The sequence below is a fragment of the Dipodomys merriami genome, unplaced genomic scaffold (assembly GCF_024711535.1).
Source record: "Dipodomys merriami isolate MVZ:Mamm:240054 unplaced genomic scaffold, mDipMer1.0.p SCAF_414, whole genome shotgun sequence".
In the NCBI taxonomy this organism is placed as follows: domain Eukaryota; kingdom Metazoa; phylum Chordata; class Mammalia; order Rodentia; family Heteromyidae; genus Dipodomys; species Dipodomys merriami.
This window is the reverse complement of record NW_027205760.1, coordinates 581,678-600,265: the sequence shown is the minus strand read 5'-3', so window position 1 is coordinate 600,265 and position 18,588 is coordinate 581,678. Positions and strand designations below refer to the sequence as shown.

General features: G+C 41.5%; 1 protein-coding gene across 1 annotated transcript in view; it reads left to right on the top strand.

Moving 5' to 3' along the window:
* LOC138807180 (protein lin-28 homolog A-like) overlaps positions 1–17,764 on the top strand; it is a 131,274-nt gene extending 113,510 nt beyond the window's left edge. Inside the window, exons 4-5 of the mRNA XM_069992760.1 lie at positions 16,753–16,858; positions 17,489–17,764. Of these exons, the coding sequence (XP_069848861.1) occupies positions 16,753–16,858; positions 17,489–17,764 (382 nt within the window). The remainder of the gene's footprint in view (positions 1–16,752; positions 16,859–17,488) is intronic.
* Positions 17,765–18,588: the final 824 nt, after the last annotated feature.

The window sequence follows — 18,588 nt, the reverse complement described above, 5'->3', positions numbered from 1 at the left end:
TCGGAGAACCAATTCTTTGTTTTGTTGATTCTTTCTATAGTTTTTTTTTTTGGATTCTAATTCATTTAATTCTGATTTAATTTTAATTATTTCTTTCCGTCTACTGGATTGGTGCTTATCTTGCTGCTCTTTTACAGGAGGTTTAGATGTGTCATTAAATTGTTGGTTTCAGACCTCTCCAATTTCTTGATGTAGGAGCTCAGAGCTATAAACTTGCCTCTGAGTACTGCCTTTGCTGTGTCCCAGAGGAGCTTGTAATTTGTGCGCTCATTTTTGTTGAATAGCATGAACATTTGAATTTCCTTTCTAATCTCTTCCATAACCCACTCCTGGTTCATCAGTGTGTTGTTCAGCCTCCATATGTTACCGGACATTCTTTGGTGGCTTTTGGTGTTGAGTCCTAATTTTATGCCCTTGTGGTCAGAGAGAATGCAAGGTGTAACTTCCATGTTTTGGAATTTGGACAAGTTTGCTTTGTGGACTAAAATGTGGTCTATTTTAGAAAATGTTCCATGTGCTGCTGAGAAAAACGTGTATTCTGATGCTGCTGGGTGAAAACAGGATCAACTCATACAATTGAAATGATCCTTAAAACTTTGAAGGAGAAAAGATTAATCACCTATAATGGGAAACCAATTAGCATCACCTCATATTTCAAAGCAGAGACAATCAAAGCAAGAAGAGTCTGGAATGATGTATGCCATACCCAAACATCAAACAACTATCAACCAAGAATACTGTACCCAGCTAAACTCTCCTTCATAACTGAAGGCTAAATAAAAACCTTCCATAACAAAGAAAAATTGAAACAATATATCTCCACCATACCAGCCCTACAAAAGATTCTTAAAGATGTCCTACATATAGAAAACCAACAAGACCACAATAATGGCCCAGAAACTGCAACCAAACTGAGAATCCAAGAACAATAGGAAGAACCTAGTTTTCGCAGCCCCCAAGAAGGTGGATTACATGGCAGGAACTCCCAAATACCTCTAAATCCTATCTCTCAACATTAACGGACTTAACTCTCCAATTAAGCGACATAGACTGTCTAGTTAGATTAAAAAACAAGATCCTTCTATCTGCTGCCTTCAGGAGTCACATCCTGCCCATAAAAACAAACACATTTTCAATGTTAAAGGCAGGAGCAAAATCTACCAAGCAAACAACCCCCATACACAGGTAGGAGTTGCAATCCTAATATCAGATAAAATAGACTTCAAATTAAAATTTGTGAGAAGAGATAAAGAAGGTCGTTACATACTAATTAACGGATCTCTCCTTAAAAGGATATTACAATTCTAAATATCTATTCACCAAACAATGGCGCAACCAAATTTATCCAAGAATCACTACTTTCCCTCAAATCCCACATAGATCCAAAGACATTAATTGTTGGGGATTTTAACACACCACTCTCCCGACTAGATAGATCAACTCGGCAAAAACTCAACAGAGAATACTCAGATCTAAACAGCTGCATAGTTCAGACATCTTTCTGTGAAAATCTTGTGTCCTAGGTACAATGTGTAATATCTATGTGAATACATACATATATGATATCCCTTATAAATGTATACAAATATTATTTTTGGCAGTCCTGGGCCTGGAATTCACGCCTTCGGATATGTTCCTGAATTTCTTTTCTTCAAACGGGTGAGCTCCGATGTCACCCAGATCACAAGAGAGTTACCCAGCCCCTGAGTTCAAATCCCAGATACGGCAGATAAAATGGTCCAAATTCCAAGCCAATGCCTTAACACTTTGGGGAGGGGCAGGCATGGGTCTTGAAATCAGGTTGTTCTAACTCTGCCTCAGCCTTGATTACTCTAGGCTGGGGTGCAGCTTTTACACCCACAGATAATCCAAGGATTCTAGGACCCGAGTTCAACTCCTATCACTGGCAAACAATCATAAAACGAACAAAAATGGAGGATGAATAAAACAGGAAGTTTTCCACAACAGTTAGACCTTTGTTTCCTTTGCACTGTGACCATCCTGGGTCTCAGTGACTAGGCTAGAAAATTGTATGTGACTTTGCATAGCCGAAGGCTGGGGGCTGTCAATAAAGCCTGAGCCCAATCCAGGCACAGAGGCCCTTAGTTCCATCCTGTGACTGCCACCTACACATGGCTGAAGATCCTAGGAAACACGTTCCTAACGATAGGAACACTAATAGAATGTTTGACATGTACTAATTGAATCACTAATTAGCTAGTCATTGTAGTATAAGATTGTACACAATAAATAAAGATCATTGATTAATTTAATTAATATGTATTAAGTCTTCTACCGTGATTAATTAATGGAGGCATAATTTTATACCAAATAATTGGTAGTAATAGAATATATATATATATATATATATATATATATATATATATATACAATATAGACATCACTCTTTATATGGAGTTATACACTAGAATCTACATAAATGTCTGTCTCTTGCATACATTTATTTATAGATGCATATACATATGTAAATACCCACATACTTCAGTCTACACATCTATCTGTTTATATATTGGCCACTCCTAGGACGTGAACTCAGACCCTCAAATTTGCCCGACAACTTTACTTCCATCAAACGGTTGTGCTAACATTGATCCATTCATGAAGTGGGCCCTTTAGGCCCTGAGTTCAAATCACAGAATTGTCAAAAACTTAATCCTGGTGGAAGAAGCCAATTGTCCCACATGTTTTCCTTACTGGTGAAAGTCCTGGGTCTCAAGTATGATATACAATACACCCTGGATCTGAATGACAGCTGAAAAAATGTTCTTAACGTGGCATTCCTGAAAGCTGGCGGGCTCCAAGGGAAGCCATAGGCCAACACGGAAACATAGCCCCTGAGTTCGAAGCCCGGTTCTGACCCTTACCAATGGCAGGACATTCTAAGAGTCTCGTTCTTTTTCATAGGAATACTAACAGAAGGTTTTGAATGTCAAGATTGAATTAGTTCTTCCTGAATTATACTACTGTAAAATTAGAGTGATTTTAGGAAGCCAATGGATTTTAATGAATATTTTTTGAAACATTAAAAGAATACAGTCAATTACATGGACACAATAATTTCAGGACAGTGGTTGATTTAATTAATAATTAATTAAGGATGAAAACAATAATATTAATTACATGTAGTCATAATAAATATTCAAGAATTTGTAGGAATATAGCATTTATAACTGAATAATGTATAAACATCTCTGGCACTATAAAGATCTATATTTATTTGTGTACTACCAACTGCATTCCAATCTGTTCTTATTTTGTCAATACTTGGGGCTGGATCACAGGTGCTTGCTAGCACTCATAAAAATTGAATCGTGGATTAAGAAGCCCATGGTGACACATGTTATCCTTTTCTGTGAAAGGCCTGGTGTCAGGTGTGAAGTTTCATACACAGGCAAATCTATACCCTATGTAATAAATGTAATAAATATTCCATGTGTAATAACAGTCAATAAAATAAATAGTAAATAAATGAATAATACAAAAAACAAAATGAATACACTAAATGCAATATGGAGTCAACATATGGGGCCCCCTGGGTAACCCCCCCCCGAAAAAATACCTCACAAAACATCCAATTAAACAATTAGATGTGAACTTGTTTGGTTTGTGAAATATTCCTAAAGAATGGTGATACTGATGAAAGCACCCCAATCCTAATGACAGTTTATGGAAGAGAGTTATATGCTGAGTCCTTCATTGGGTGCTCTCAGCTGAGTCCTGCAAAGAGTAAGATGTGCTGTGTCCTTTATAAGGTGCATTCTTTCATCTGGTCCTCGAAGAGCTCCACAACTCAGATGATTATGCAGATAAGAATATTGAGGCTCAGATATGTCCCCATAGCAAAAACAAAATTATGTATTACTGAAGATTAGTGAGTTGTCTCTTGTGGACAATTGTTTGTTTTTATTTTTCTCAGTCATGAACCTTGAACTCGGGGCCTATGCGCTGACCCTTACCTCTTGGGCTCATGACGAACACTCCACTACGTTGAGCTATGTACCCCCTTGCAGCAGAGTTGCCACGGCCTAGGATTCAATAGCTGAAGTCTGTCACCCTGCCTTATACAAAGCTGAGATCTGAGGATCTGTGTTCCCAGCTATCCCAAACACAAAAGGTTCCATGAGAGTATTATCACCAATTCACCACTAAGACATCTGAAGTGGAAGCTGGATGCTTGTGACTCATGCCTGTCATCCTGGTAGTCAGGAGGATGAGATCTGAGGATCATGGTTCAATGATAACCTGGGCAGGAAAGTCCTTAAGACACATAGCTCCAATGAACCACCAGAAAACCTGAAGTAGCTCTGTGGCTCAAGTGGTAGAGCACAAAATTTGAGCTGAAGAGCTCAGGGACAGCACCAGGCCCAGACTTTAACTCCTAAAACCGACAACAACAACAATAAAGAAAGACAGAAACACACTAACAGACCTGCAGGAGTGGGCTGGGAATGTGCCTTAGAGCTAGTATGTTTTACATGTATGAACCCCTGGGCTTGATTTCTCAGGACCACATCACTAGAAAAAAGCCTGAAGTGGCTCTGTGGATCAAGTGGGAGAGGGCTATCCTTGTATAAGAGAAACTAGGTACAGTGCTCAGGTCTTGAGTTCAAGCTCCAGGACTGATGTATGCACACATGTGCACATGCGTGCACGTGCACACACTCGCGCACACACACATAGACCAGAAGTGAAGCTGTGGCACAAAATGGTAAAGGTCTGGGCTTCTGCTCTGAGCTCATGGTCAGCACCCAGGCCCTCTGTTCAACCCCAAAACTTAGCCACCCAGGGCCAATTAGGACAAGTGAAACGTTTCAAAATCTGCTTAGCTTCACCAGACCCATATGACAGGAAGCTTGGATTTCCCAAGCTTCCAGAAACCTGGGAGAGGTATCATAGGCCCATGATTGCCCACAATGAAATATTTCATTGGAATCAGTGCCCTAGTTTTCTGCCAGGACTTCTGAATTATATTGAGCACTGTATCTGAACACTGGAATTCCCTTCTCACAAAGGCAGGATAAGTTCAGGGAACTTGGAAAGACACAGGAAGTGGCACAAATGAAGGCTTCCTGTAAAAACAGAACACTGGGGAGAGAGATCACTTGGAGTACAAAGAAGCATTTTTCTCTTAGCCTTCAGAGTCCGTCCACACTCATCCTCACTAATTGGCCCAAATGGACTTGTTTGTTACAAAGTTGTACAGGAGGGAGGCCTTTTGTCTGCCTGTTCATACAATGAGAAAGGGTTCTTCCAGCAGGCCTGGGATGCAGAGAAACCCTCAGGTTACACTGGAAACAGTAAGGGGAGCCCCAGAACATGTACTGTTTTGAAAGCACTCTCTGTGTTATGAAATCATTGTATGGAAAAACAAATTTCCTAGCTTGGCGCCACTCATCATAGCTACTCTGGAGCTTTACCTATAGGAATACATCCATACATACACAAAGACATGGAGGTACAGACTCTTTTGCACGGGGGGGGGGGGGGGAGTCCTGTGGTTGAACTGTGAGCCTACGCGTACTCCCTGAGCTCCTTTTTTCAAGGCTAGTGCATTCACCTTGAGTCACAGCCTCACTTCTGGTTTTTTCTGTGATCTATTAGAAATAACAATGTCATGGACTTTCCTATGCTGGCTGGATTCAAACTAAGATTCTCTACATCTCAGGCTCCTCAGGAGCTGGGATTACAGTCAGCAACCACTGGTACCTGCCTTTATTTTCTTCATTTTTTAATCTGGACAATGCAACTTCTTTTTTTTCCTTTTTTTAAATTTAATTTAATTTTATTTGTGAACATACTGTACAGAGGGGTTACAATTACATGGGCAGGATAATGCATACATTTTTACCAAACATTGCAGCCTCCTCCTTTGTTTACCCTTCACATCCCTTCCCAACCTCCCCCCTGCCAATCCAAATACCAATCCCAATCCTTCCCCTCCTTCCCCTGCCCCCCACTCTCCCTCACTAATGTTGTAAAGCTCATTTTGGACATGACAACTTGTACTTCTCATTGTTGCAACAGGTCCACCTGTATCCTTAAACGACTTGTTTTTCCTCATCTCCTCCACAAATTATACTGACATCAAATATAGTGAAAGCATGGGTTATACTGTGGGGGAGGGACATACAAAGCAACAAAGAAGTAATCTTCTAAATGCATTAGAGACACATGCAGGAAAGAAAAAAACATTAAAATACATATCTAAGGGTTCATTCTCTTTTTTTTAGCCTTTTCTTTTCTTTTTTCTTTCTTTCTTTCTTTTTTTTTTTTTTTGCTGGTCCTGGGACCTGAACTCTGGGCCTAGGCGATGTCCCTCAGCTCTTCAGCTCAAGGCGAGCACTCTACCATTTTGACTCACAGCGCCACTTCCAGCTTTTTCTGCTTATGTGGTGCTGAGGAATTGAACCCGGGGCCTCATGCATTCAAGGCAAGCACTCTACCACTGAGCCACTTTCCCAGCCCCTTGGTTCATTCTCTTAACATCACATTATCTGAACTTTTCCGCTTGACTCACACATATACTAGATATTGCAAATAAGGGAAACCATGGGACCTATGTTTCTTTGGGCCTGGCTTACTTCACTTAACATAATTTTTTCCAAGTTTTTCCATTTTCTACCAAATGGGGCAATGTCATTCTTTCTGATGGAGGCATAGAATTCCATTGTGTATACATACCACATTTTCTTGATCCATTCATCTGCTGAGGAGCATCTGGGTTGGTTCCATATCTTAGCTATGATAAATAAGGCTGCAGTAAACATAGTTGTGCTGGTAGCTTTAGTGTGGTCTTGTTTGTAAACATTTGGGTAAATGCCCAAAAGTGAGATTCCTGGGTCATAGGGGAGCTCTATGTGAAGTCTTTTGAGGAACCTCCATACTGCTTTCCAAAAATATCCCTAGTCATAAAAGAAATGCACATCAAAACAACATTGAGATACCACCTCACTCCAGTTAGAATGGCAAAAATCCAGAACTCTAACAACAACAGATGCTGGAGGGGATGTGGACAGAAGGGAAGCTTACTTCTTTGTTGGTGGGAATGTAAACTTGCTCAACCACTTTGGACAATGCAACTTCTTAACAGGGTCATTCTAATGGTTTGAATTTATAAGTTAATTACCACAATGTTCTTTATAGCTGCTTTCTCTAAAAATGATTTTCTCTCCTCATCTTCTCCTTTGGTCACAGGTTTGAAGCCAAAAGTGAGAAATGAGTGTCCCAGGATTTGGGAGCAAATGTCCACAGGACATGCCAGCTCTGTCACTTAGCATTGAGCTGCAGTGAATTTACTGTTTCAGGATGAGAGGACCGAAAGCTGGAACAATCCTCATACTCTCTGCATTTCTCCTTTTGCCTATAAAATGACCTAATAATTATGAGTGTTTTGTGTCTCCAACTTTAAGTATCTAGAATATACTAGAAGCGTCTTCATGTTTCTGTTTTTCTCCAGTACTTCTCGAGATTTAGACCAAGGATTTGTGTGGAGCAGCTCATTGGAGAATCCTTGAGGAAAGCCGCTTGAAGCCTCCTAAGGAGATCGCTGTTCAAAGCCAGCCCAAGCAGGAAAGTATTTGAGACTCTTATCTCCAAAAACCAACAGAAAACCAGAAGTGGAGCAGTGGTCCAGAGGGTAGAGCTCCAGCTTTGAGAGAGAAAGCCCAGCAGGAAAAACAGGCCAGACCAGGCAAGAATGTTCGGAAGGTGCTTTTGTCTAATTAATGACCAGATGGCTTGAAGTGGAGTTGTGAGGATGGTAGAGCCTCACCCTTGAGCAAAAAAGCTGAGAAATGCATCGGGCTTTGAGTTTAAGCCCTGGGATGGCAACAAAAAAAATTCAAAAAGAGAAGACCAAGTTATGTATCAGTGCCCTACTTATTTATCTGTGTATATTACCACCCTGAGTGCAAACAGAGCATATTCAATGCTTCTGCTTGTATTTACTGATTTATTTTTCAGATATAGTTGTTGCACATACTGCATCATTCTCTTCATTTCAGGTACATGGCTTTTCTCTTCCAGGATTCCAGGCCTGTGTCTTTATATGATTCACACTTAAGCTCTCAGCAGCCTTTATTTACATTTTATTATGAGGCCAAGGCAGGAACAGTCACAAATCAGGCAGGGGAAGAAAAATTCTGGCTTCATAGAAATAACCAGCATTCAGAAAATTAAACTTGGGGACATAAAATGGTAGCATACTTATGTAAAAACTACCATTAAGAAAAGGATGAGGTTGCTGGGAATGTGGATTAGTGAGAGAGTGCTTGCCTAGCATGCAAGAAGTCCTAGGTTCAATTCCTAAGTAGCATTACACAGAAAAAAGCCAGAATTTGTGCTGTGGCTCAAGTAGCAGAGAGCTAGAGACAGAGCCCAGGCCTTGAGTTCATCCCAAGAACTGGTAAGAGATAGCTAGCTACGTAAGTAGGTAGGAAGGAAGGTAGGAAGTTAGGTGGATGGATAGATCTTGGACATCAGGAGGAAAGAAGGAAACACTTCCCAGTGATGAGGACTTCTACAGGGTGCTAGGCCACCACATTGCCTTCACACAACCACAGATCAGGAAGACTGTCTCTGTCCCACTTCTCAGGCAGCCGAAGTTCCCAGAGCCAAGAGGGCAGAGCCAGGTTCTAACTCAGGTGCTTGGAGACAGAAGAGAAAGGGCCCTGCCTCTCCTTGGGGTGGGGATTTGCATTAATGATGTGCAGATTGAAGGAAGGAGAATGGACTGGCAGAGGTAGAAGAATGGTCTTTAAATCTGACAGATGGAGAGTCAAATCCCCACTCCTTAAAACCAGAGGGCAGATTTTTCTTCTCTGTTCCTCCCCTCTCTAGCTCTCTATTGTTAACCTAAAGATAGCCTGAGGCTCCCTTCACCTGAGGGAGGAAGGTTAATTAGTCATTGCTTGAAGAGGCTGAGAAATGCCTGACCCTGATGTAACTAACAAATGTTTCAGGGTTCCCCCCATTGCTGGCTGTGCCTGGAATTCATGAAGTGCTTTTGCAGCTCACTTCCTTGTTCAGTATGTACATTCTGCCTCCTAATCCTGCAGGCCTAGGTCTTTTCACCTAGTATGGCTTTTGAAATTCTTTTCTGTCCTTTAAATGCAGTGTTACACTGGAGTTCTTCCAGATAACAGGACTAGGCTTGGATTCTGAGAACTTCATTTGAACCCAGGATGGGTCAAAATGTTTCCTTCCTCTTTCTATAAGAGCTCAAGAATTCTAAGAACATTTAGAGTGCAAGTAACTTCTCATCACCAAGATAAACACAGGGTGCTCTTGAACATCTGACCTTTCAGAAGTGGAAGTCAGAGTGTCATAGACTTTCCTGCCATGGCTGGCTTTACCCTGTGATCCTCAGATCTCAGCCTCCTGAGCAAGATGACGGGTGTGAGCCACTGCTGTTCTGATAGGTTCAGAAGTGTAATTACATCGACAAAACAAGTCAACTGTTCATCACAAAAAGCTTGGGGAGCATATTAAGTCTTTCAACATTGGACCTTTCAGAATGCTGTAGGACACAAGGTTATAATGCTAGGGTCTGAGAGGCTGGGCATATGGATCGGCTACACTTGAACCCTGAGCTCTGACTCCAATTCTGCTGTACAACAGTGTTCATTTTCCAGAGAATGGTCTCCTAATTAGCAAATAGGAAAAGTACTTTGATTAACCCTTACTTTTTTCCAGTGGTGTGTCCTGAATCAAGCGTAGCCACTGTCCCTGAGCAAGGCGAACACTGTAACACTTGATCCACAGCACCCGATGGGTTTTTTGGTGGTTCATCAGAGATAAGAGTCTAACAGGCCATTTTCACGATGTTAATCCTTAAATATGTATTTTAATGTTTTCGTTTCTTTCATGCATATGTTTCTAACGCATTTATAAGATTATTTCTTTGTTGCTTTGTATGTCCCTCCCCCACAGTGTAACCCCCGCTTTCACTATATTTGATGTCAGTATAACATGTGGAGGAGATGGGGGCAAACAAGTCGTTTAAGGATTCAGGTGGACCTGTTGCAACAATGAGAAGTACAAAATGTCATGTCAAAACCAGCTTTACAATGTCGGTGGGGGGGGAGGGGGGTATAATTGGGTGGGGGGAGGGGGGAGGCTGGGAAGGGAGGTGAAGGGTAAACAAAGGAGGAGGCTGCAATGCTTGGTAAGAAATGTATGCATTATCCTGCCCATGTAATTGTAGCCCCTCTGTACAGTATGTTCTCAAATAAAATAAAATAATATTAAAAAAAAAAAAGAGTCTAACAGGCTTTCCTTGCCTAGGTTGACTTTGAACGGTGGTCTTCAGATCTCAGCCTCCTGAGAAGCTAGGGTTCAAGGTGTAAGCCACTGGCATCTGGCCTATTGTTTTTTACAGTCTTAGGGCTTCTTTTTCTCAAGACTAGTGCTCTACCACTTGAGCCATTCCACAGCTTCTGGCTTTTTCTGAGTATGTGACAATGAGGATTCAAACCCTGGCATTCATGGATGCTGAGCGAGCTCTTTACCACTAAGCCACATTTCTAGTCCCACCCTTACAATTTTATCCCTCAACTTGCCTATCCTCAAGAAAATGCTTCTGACTATAAATCGTCTAAAGGATTCACTATAGTAAGGTGTCCAAAGGTAAGACACAGCTCATACTTGGGTGAAACTTTAAACATGTGACGATTGTGACAAATGCCTCCATTTAATTATGTATCATGTTTCAACACTTAATAAAGTATTAATAAAAATGAGTTAATGTCCTAAATTATTTTGTATAATTATATAATGTACGTTCAAAATGTAATAAATATTATTTGTATAATAATAAAACAATAAATTAATGAATCAAATAAAAATAAAATACAAAATCAATAGTAATCATAATATGTAATAAAATACACATGTAAGTATATATCATATATTACACATGTAGAGAAAAAATATTTTTTCCATTGAAGGGCCTTCATTCCTGCCCTGGGAATTCTAGCCTGAATTTCTTTTCCTCAAGGACAGTGAGTTTCACCTTCACCCATGGTGCAATAGAGTCACCTGGACAATGAGATCAAATCTGAGCAATGGCAGAAATACTTGCCCCAGTTCCAAAACTGAGACTTAATTTTTTAAAGGAAGAATTTATGTTTATTCAATTTCATACTGAATGTTAAACAAAAATACAGTGGAGAATTTTGTACAGCTATTCAGACATGCTTCCTTTACCCCTAAATTGCTTCTCTGAGAACTACATCATTTCTTTGTTTTGTACAATTTTATTGCAAAAGTGTTGTACAGAGGGGTTACAGTTACATGAAAAAGGTAATGAGTACATTTCCTATTAAGCATTGTTGCCTCCTCCTTTGTTTTTCCTCTATCATACCTTCTTTCCCATCTCCACAACTACTCCCCCTGCCCAGTTCAGTGACTTATTTTTTTTATTTTTGGCTTGGCACAGGGTTTCAATTCAAGTAGTGACAACGCTGCACCTTCCCACACATTGCTACAGATTTACCAAGACCCTAAGATCAAATCCCAGGCTAGGAAAAAAACAGACAGAAATTCCAAACAAGTGAGTTTTATTGTTGTAATTTAATTAAATAATTAATTAATATTTTATTTGTTCTTTTTTGGCCAACCATGGGGCTAGAATTCACGTCGTGGTAACTCTGCCTCAGCTTTGATCTCCCTAGGCTGGGGTGCAGCATCCGGACCCATATTCCATCAGGGGATCGTAAGCCCAGAGTGCTTGCAGAAAGAAAAAAAAAAGCTAGAAAGCACAAATAGTGGCGAGCTACAGAGGGCTGGAGAGTTTTAGGATTTTTTTTTCTTTGCTAGGTGATTATTCTGGGTCTTAATGACTTGGTTGCAAAGTGGACCTGGCCTGCCATTGCTGAAACCTGGAGGGCTATCACGGAAGCCATAGACAACCCTGTCAACATAGGCCCCTGGTAGAAACCCGGTCCTGACACCTACCAATGGCAGGAGATCTCAAGGGACTTGTTCCTATGCATACAAATACCAATTGAAAGAGTAGTTCATGCATTGGTCCAGTCTAAAATTGGATGCGATAATCCTAGGATGCTGATTGATCTTAATTAATAGTTTATTAAACATGAAAAGAATAATATTCCTTTAATGGTGGTATAATAAATATATAAGAATTGGTAGGAACGTAATAGGTGTCATTCAGTCATAGATAGAAGGCTCTGACACTCTTTACCAATGTTTATTTATTTGTATACCACCATCTGCCTATCTATTTATTGCTGTTTTGGCCAAACCTGGGGCTCGATCTCAGCGCCTAGGAACCACCTGACAGCTTCATTGGCTAGAATGACATGCTAACACTCACCCAGTCATTAATTGGACCTGCTGGGCCCTGAGTTCAGATCTTAGCACTGCCAGGCATGATGGAGAACACATCTACAAATGTAGATGCTATGTGATAGGATTTAAACAATATAATAACTGGTATAGGTGTCATCAGAGTCAATAAAATAAATGATAAATAAATGAATAAAACAAGAAATAAAATAAATAACCACACCAAACATGATATGGACTGAACATCTGTATGGAAATATAAATCCTATCTTTAAAATGTATATAAGGAGTATGTTTTCCAAGACTGAGGCTTGAATTCAGTCCCCCTAGGAGGAGGGAATGGCAGGAGAGCCTGAGATACTCATTTCTGGACCCAGAAAGTGTCATGGAATGCAATTGATGTCATCCTTGAATGAGTAGTTCGTGCATGATGGGAGTAGGAAATGATAGGCAAGAATCATGGAGTATCAATTATTTGTAATAAAAAGTAGAAAAAGTGTGACAATAATCATCACAGTCATGAAATGGAGGCATTAGGAAACATCCAAGAATCGGTAGTCACACGGTAGATTGGATTCCATCACAGATTGCCTTCTCTCCTACTCTATACAAATATGTACTTATTTACATACTACCTTCAGCTTATGAATGGATGACTATTGTGCTCCCCCCTCCTTCCTCCACTGGGTAATCGATCTCAGATCCTGGGAATGGCTTAGATCCTTTGTGGCTCACAGGATGGTGTGCTCATATAGACCCATTCACCAATTGGGCTTGCTAGGCCCCGAGTTCAGATCCCAGCCTGCCAAAAGATTCATCCTGAAGTCAGAAGCCAATCAATGCACCTGTTTTCCTTTCCTATGTAATTGCTGGGTCTCAGCTAGGATGGAGAATGCATGGGCCACCCTGTGGCCATGGGAATAGGTTGTCATCCATGTCAACCCAGTTATACCTGTCATCATATACTCATGAAAATACACAATACATCCATGAATAGCATACAAAATAGAGAATAACTACACTAAATGCAAGATTGGGTCCAAACACAGGTGTAAATATACATCTCATGTTTCAATGATGCATGGAGGACTATTGTAGCCTCCTTAGGGCTCTTTCTCCACTCCTGGAAACAGCCCAGCTCCTTAGTGGCTCACAGGCTGGTGTGCTCACATGGACCCATTGGGCAATTGGGTCTCCTAGGCCCCGAGTTTGAATCCCAGCACTTCCTGATGTGAGAAATCAGTCATTGCATCTATCTTCCTGTGGTGTGCATGTTCTGGGTCTCAGCTAGAATGGAGAATGTATAGGCAACTCTATACTCATGGGAAGAGGTTTTCATCCAGTTCTCCACAGTTATATCTGTCATCTTATACTCAAGAAAATACACAATACATCAATGAATAAGACACAGAATAAAGAGAATGACTACACCAAATGCAAGATGCTGCCCAGCCATGTATGCAAATATAGATCCTTGGTTTAATTATGAATTTAGGACTATATTGTCCTCTGCCGGGGCTCGATCTCAGGTCCAGGGAATGACCTATCTCCTTAGTGTCTCAGAGGCTGGTGTGCTCTTCATGACACTTTCAACAATTGGGTCTGCTAGGCCTTGAGTTCAAATCCTAGCACAGCCAGAAGTTTCATCCTGATGTGAGTAGCCAATTGATCTACCTGTTTTCCTCTCCTGTGAAAGACCTGGGTATAAGAGAGGATGGAGAATGCTATATAGGCAACTCTATAGCCATAGGAATAGGTTGTCATCCATGTAAGCATAGTTATATCTGTCACCATACTCAATACTATACACAATATCTCCATGAATAAATAAAAAATAAAAAGGAATAACTACACTGAATGCAAGATACTTATGACACCTGTAGGTAAAGAGAGATCTTAGTTAAAAAGAAGGGATTATTATTTTGTCCCTTGCTGGCACTTCAAATCAGGCCATAGACCTGGCCTGACATTCTAGTTTTCAAGAATGGTGAGCTTCACCTTTCCCCATTGTGCAAAAGAGCTACCCAGACTTGAGTTAAAATCCCAACACTGACAAAAGATTCATCCGGATGTCAGAAGGCAATCGTTGCACATGTTTTCCTCTCCTGTGAAAGTACTGGGTCTCAACGAGGATGGAGAATGAGTGGGCAAACCTATAACCATTGGAACAGGTTGTCATTCATGTCAACACAGTTATACCTGTCACCATACTCAGTCAAATACACAATATCTCCATGAATTAGTAACAAAATAAGAAGTATAACAAATGCAAGATATCTCCAAACATGTATGTAAATATAGATCCTATGTTTAAATAATGAATTTATGACTATCGTGGGGCAACATGGGGATCAATGTCAGATCCTGGGAATGGCCTAGCTCCTTAGTTGCTCACAGGCTGGTTTGTTCTCCTTGACCTCTTCACCAATTGGTCCCGCTAAGCCCTCAGACAGATCCCATAACTACCAAGTGGATCATGAAGTAAGAAACTTAATGCAAAAATTATTTTCCTTTTATTTGAGAGTCCTGGGTGTTAGGCATGATGGAGAACATATCTACAAATCTAGATGCTATGTGATAGTATGTCATCAATGTAATAAACAGAGTGGATATCATCATAGTAAATAAAATCAATTGTAAATAAATGAATAAAAAAATTCAAGGAACAACCACACCAAACATGTATGTACTGAATATCTATAGGCAAGTATAAATCCTATCTTTACAATGTATATAAATAGTAAGTTTTCAAGGGCTGGGGCTTGAATTCAGGCCAAGTGAACAGGCCTGACTTTCTTATCTTCAATTACGGTAAGATTCCCCTTCATCCACAGTGCTGCAGATTTACCCATACCCTGAGTTCAAATCCAAAACAGCACGAATTGCAAGCCAGGGAGCTAATTTATTTTTTATTTTATTTTATGCTCAGCATGGCACTTGAGCTCAGGTTGTGGCAACTCTGCTTCTGCTTTGATCACCCAAGGATGGGGTGAAGCCATTGGACCCACAGCTGCTCCTGTGATCCTAAACCCCCAGGTCATGCAGGGGAAAAAAAAAATGCACAGAAAAAATGCGGTGAGATTGCTTTTTATGTTTTGTTCCTTTGCATGGTGACCCTCCTGGGTCTGAATGACACTGTTGCAAAGGGTACTTCACCTTGCATTGCTGAAGTCTGACAGATTATTGGGGTAGCCATAGGCCCACGTGGCAATGTAGACCCTGATTTCGAATCCCTGTCCTGACACAACCAATGGCAGGAGATACTGAGAGACTCGTTCCCATCCATAGGAATAACAGTGGAATGTTATCATTGTCATGCTTGAATGAGTTGATTGTGAATGGTGCTTCTATAAAATTAGACAGCATGATTTCAGGAGGCTGATTGATTTTATTTAATATTTATGAAGCATTAAAGAATACTATTACTTACAGGAATGCAATAATTTCAAGACAGAGATTGATTTCATTAATAGTTTAAGGATGAAAAGAAAAACATTCATTACATGGAGGTATAATAAATACCCAAAAATTGGTATGAATGTAGTCTATATAACTGAATAATGGATAGACATCTCTGGCATGCTATAAAGATATATATTTATTAGCATACTGCCATCTGCATGTCAATTTGTTCATATTTTGTCAACCCCTGGGGCTCGAGTTCAGGTCCTGGGAACTGCCTGTCAGCTCAATTTGCCCCAGGATGGCATGTTGACACTCACCCATTCATGAATTTGGCATTGTAGGCCATGAGTTCAGATGCCAGCACGCCCAAGAAATGAATTGTGGAAAAAGAAGCTGATGGTGACACATGTTTTCCTGTTCTGTGGCTTTCCTGGGTGTCAGGTATGAAGTGGAATACATATGCAGAACTATATTCTATGTAATCAATGTTCTATGTGTCATAATAGTCTGTAAAATAAACGGTCAATACATAAATAAAACAAAAATTAAAATGAGTAACTCCACTGAACGCAATATGGAGTCAACATATGTATATAAATATAAATCATATACATAAATTGTACATGAGTAGGATGCTTTCTAGTGGTGGGTATCAATTTCAGGCCTAAGGAACAGACTTGAATTTCTTGACTTCAAGGAAGCAAGCTTCCTCTTCCCACACAGTGCAACAGAGTTACCCAGACCATGAGTTCCAATCCCAGTCTTGGCAGAAAAAATGGCCCCTTTACAGTATATGACGTGCAATTCTTAGGTATTTCATTATTCCTCCATTTAATGAATGTGATTGTTTAAATGCTTAATAAAGTCTTAATTAATATTGATCAGTGTCCTATATATAATTGTGTATAATTTTATCATAGAATCATTCAACAAATGCTCATTTAATCATGACATTGATCACATTCCATTGGTAATCATATGGATAAGAATGAGTTTCTTAGGATCTCCTGTCATTTGAAGGTGGCAGGACCAGGATTCGAACTATGGGCTCCAGCTCCCACTAGTTAAACCCGAGGATAGGGAATTCACCAGTCTCTCCAAGAACATCAGCAAGACCAATGATGAGGCAAGCATCAGTCGCTCTCAGGAGTCCTCCTTCATATTTACAAGGTTGTGATGGGAGGATCAAAGTCACCCTAAGCAGGAAAGTCCTTGAAACCCCAGTCCCACTTCAGTCTAACAAAGCCAGAAGTAGAGCCATGTGGCTCTAGTGTGGAGGGCTAGCCTTGAGCAAAAGCAGCTCATGGACTGTGCCCAGATCCTGAGTTCAAGGTCTGGGACTGGCAACAAACAGACATACACAAGAATCTGTGCAGCTATCTGGCTAAAGCAGGTCACCCTCTTGCCCCCAACTGAATTGAATATAGTTCCCTGGGAAATGGGCTGGGGGAGGTTCTGTCATCTTGACTCTGCCAATGCTGCCTGCATCACAGGATTCTGGCCACACCCCCATTTTTTCATGTTTCTTTCTGACCAATGGGATACAAGAAAGGTGGCCATGCCCACATTCCATGCTGCCCTGTTCCACCAGGATTCCCTCGGTTGGTTGACACAACTACCAGCAGTTGAATAAGGTAGAGGTGGCTGAGTGGTGAGCAAGAGACTTGAAGCTACTTTGGAGTAGGAAATTGATGTGCCTGCCCGCCTCCCAGCCCCCTACCCTGCTTCCTTCAGGGCACTGCATTTCAAATCTCAGGCTGTAGCAAGTTACTGGCAGGTTGCAGCCTCGACCTGGTCCCGGCCCCTGGTCCTCTGTTCTGGACCTGAGTGTCTGCAATGCCTCCTCCATTACTGCTCACCCCACCTGGAGCAGCTGGCAGCAACTTCTCCCAGCATCATAGGTGAGTGGCTGCCCAGCGGGTCTGTACCCTGCGACACCTGTACCCCACGACAACCCACCCAGTTCCTGGATCTGCACCTCTCTCAAACCCCACAGTCCGGGGACTCTGCCACTATTGTACCCCAGGAGTGAGCACATCCCTAGTGTCCAATGTCCCAAGAAAAGTGCAGATGCAGGGATAGGTGAAGAGGGGACACCACAGAGCCCCTGGTGGGAGCCACAGAGCCATGCATCTGCACCCTTTCTCTCCTGGTGGCAGCTTGGTGGCTTTAGTCAGAGGTGGGGAGCAGTACCTCCACACATGCCTTCTTGGGTCTTTTTTTTCTGGTCATGGGGGTTGTTGGATACAGAAGATAGAAACCCCCCTTGCTGTGTGAGCCCTTGTCTTCTGTGCTTGGTCACCCTTTCACCTGAAGAGGGTCCCAGAAAAGCCCTGGAGGGAGGTGAAGGGCGCTGGGGGTCAGAGCAGAAGCTGAATATCTTGGAGGAACAACCTCCACACACACATAGACCCGGCCTGTTCCCCCACCCCTCAGGTTTCAAAGGTTCTCACAGGGTCATCACCTTTCCCAGCTCTGCCAGCATCTGCTGGTGCTTTTGGTCCTTTTGGTCTCCTTTTCCTCTCCAAGAATCCGCCAATTAGCCCAGAAGCATTTAGGCTAGAAGTAGAGTATATCCATGTATGTAGCATTTAGGACCCCATTCATTTCCCCAACATTGCCCCCACCCCTGGTCAGACACCTCTCTGGGGGCACCATGACCCTATGCTAGTTTCCCCTCCCAGGCTCTGAGGAGCCACCTGTCTCAGGATTCCTTCACCCAGCATCCTGGCCTAGGATTTTGGTGAATGTGGAGTCAAGGCTGGTTGTTCCCAAGAGGAAGGATCTGGCCCTGGAGAAAGGGAGAGGTGAGGTGGTGCTGTGTCATTTGAGTGGTGCTCCCCTTGGGTGGGAGCC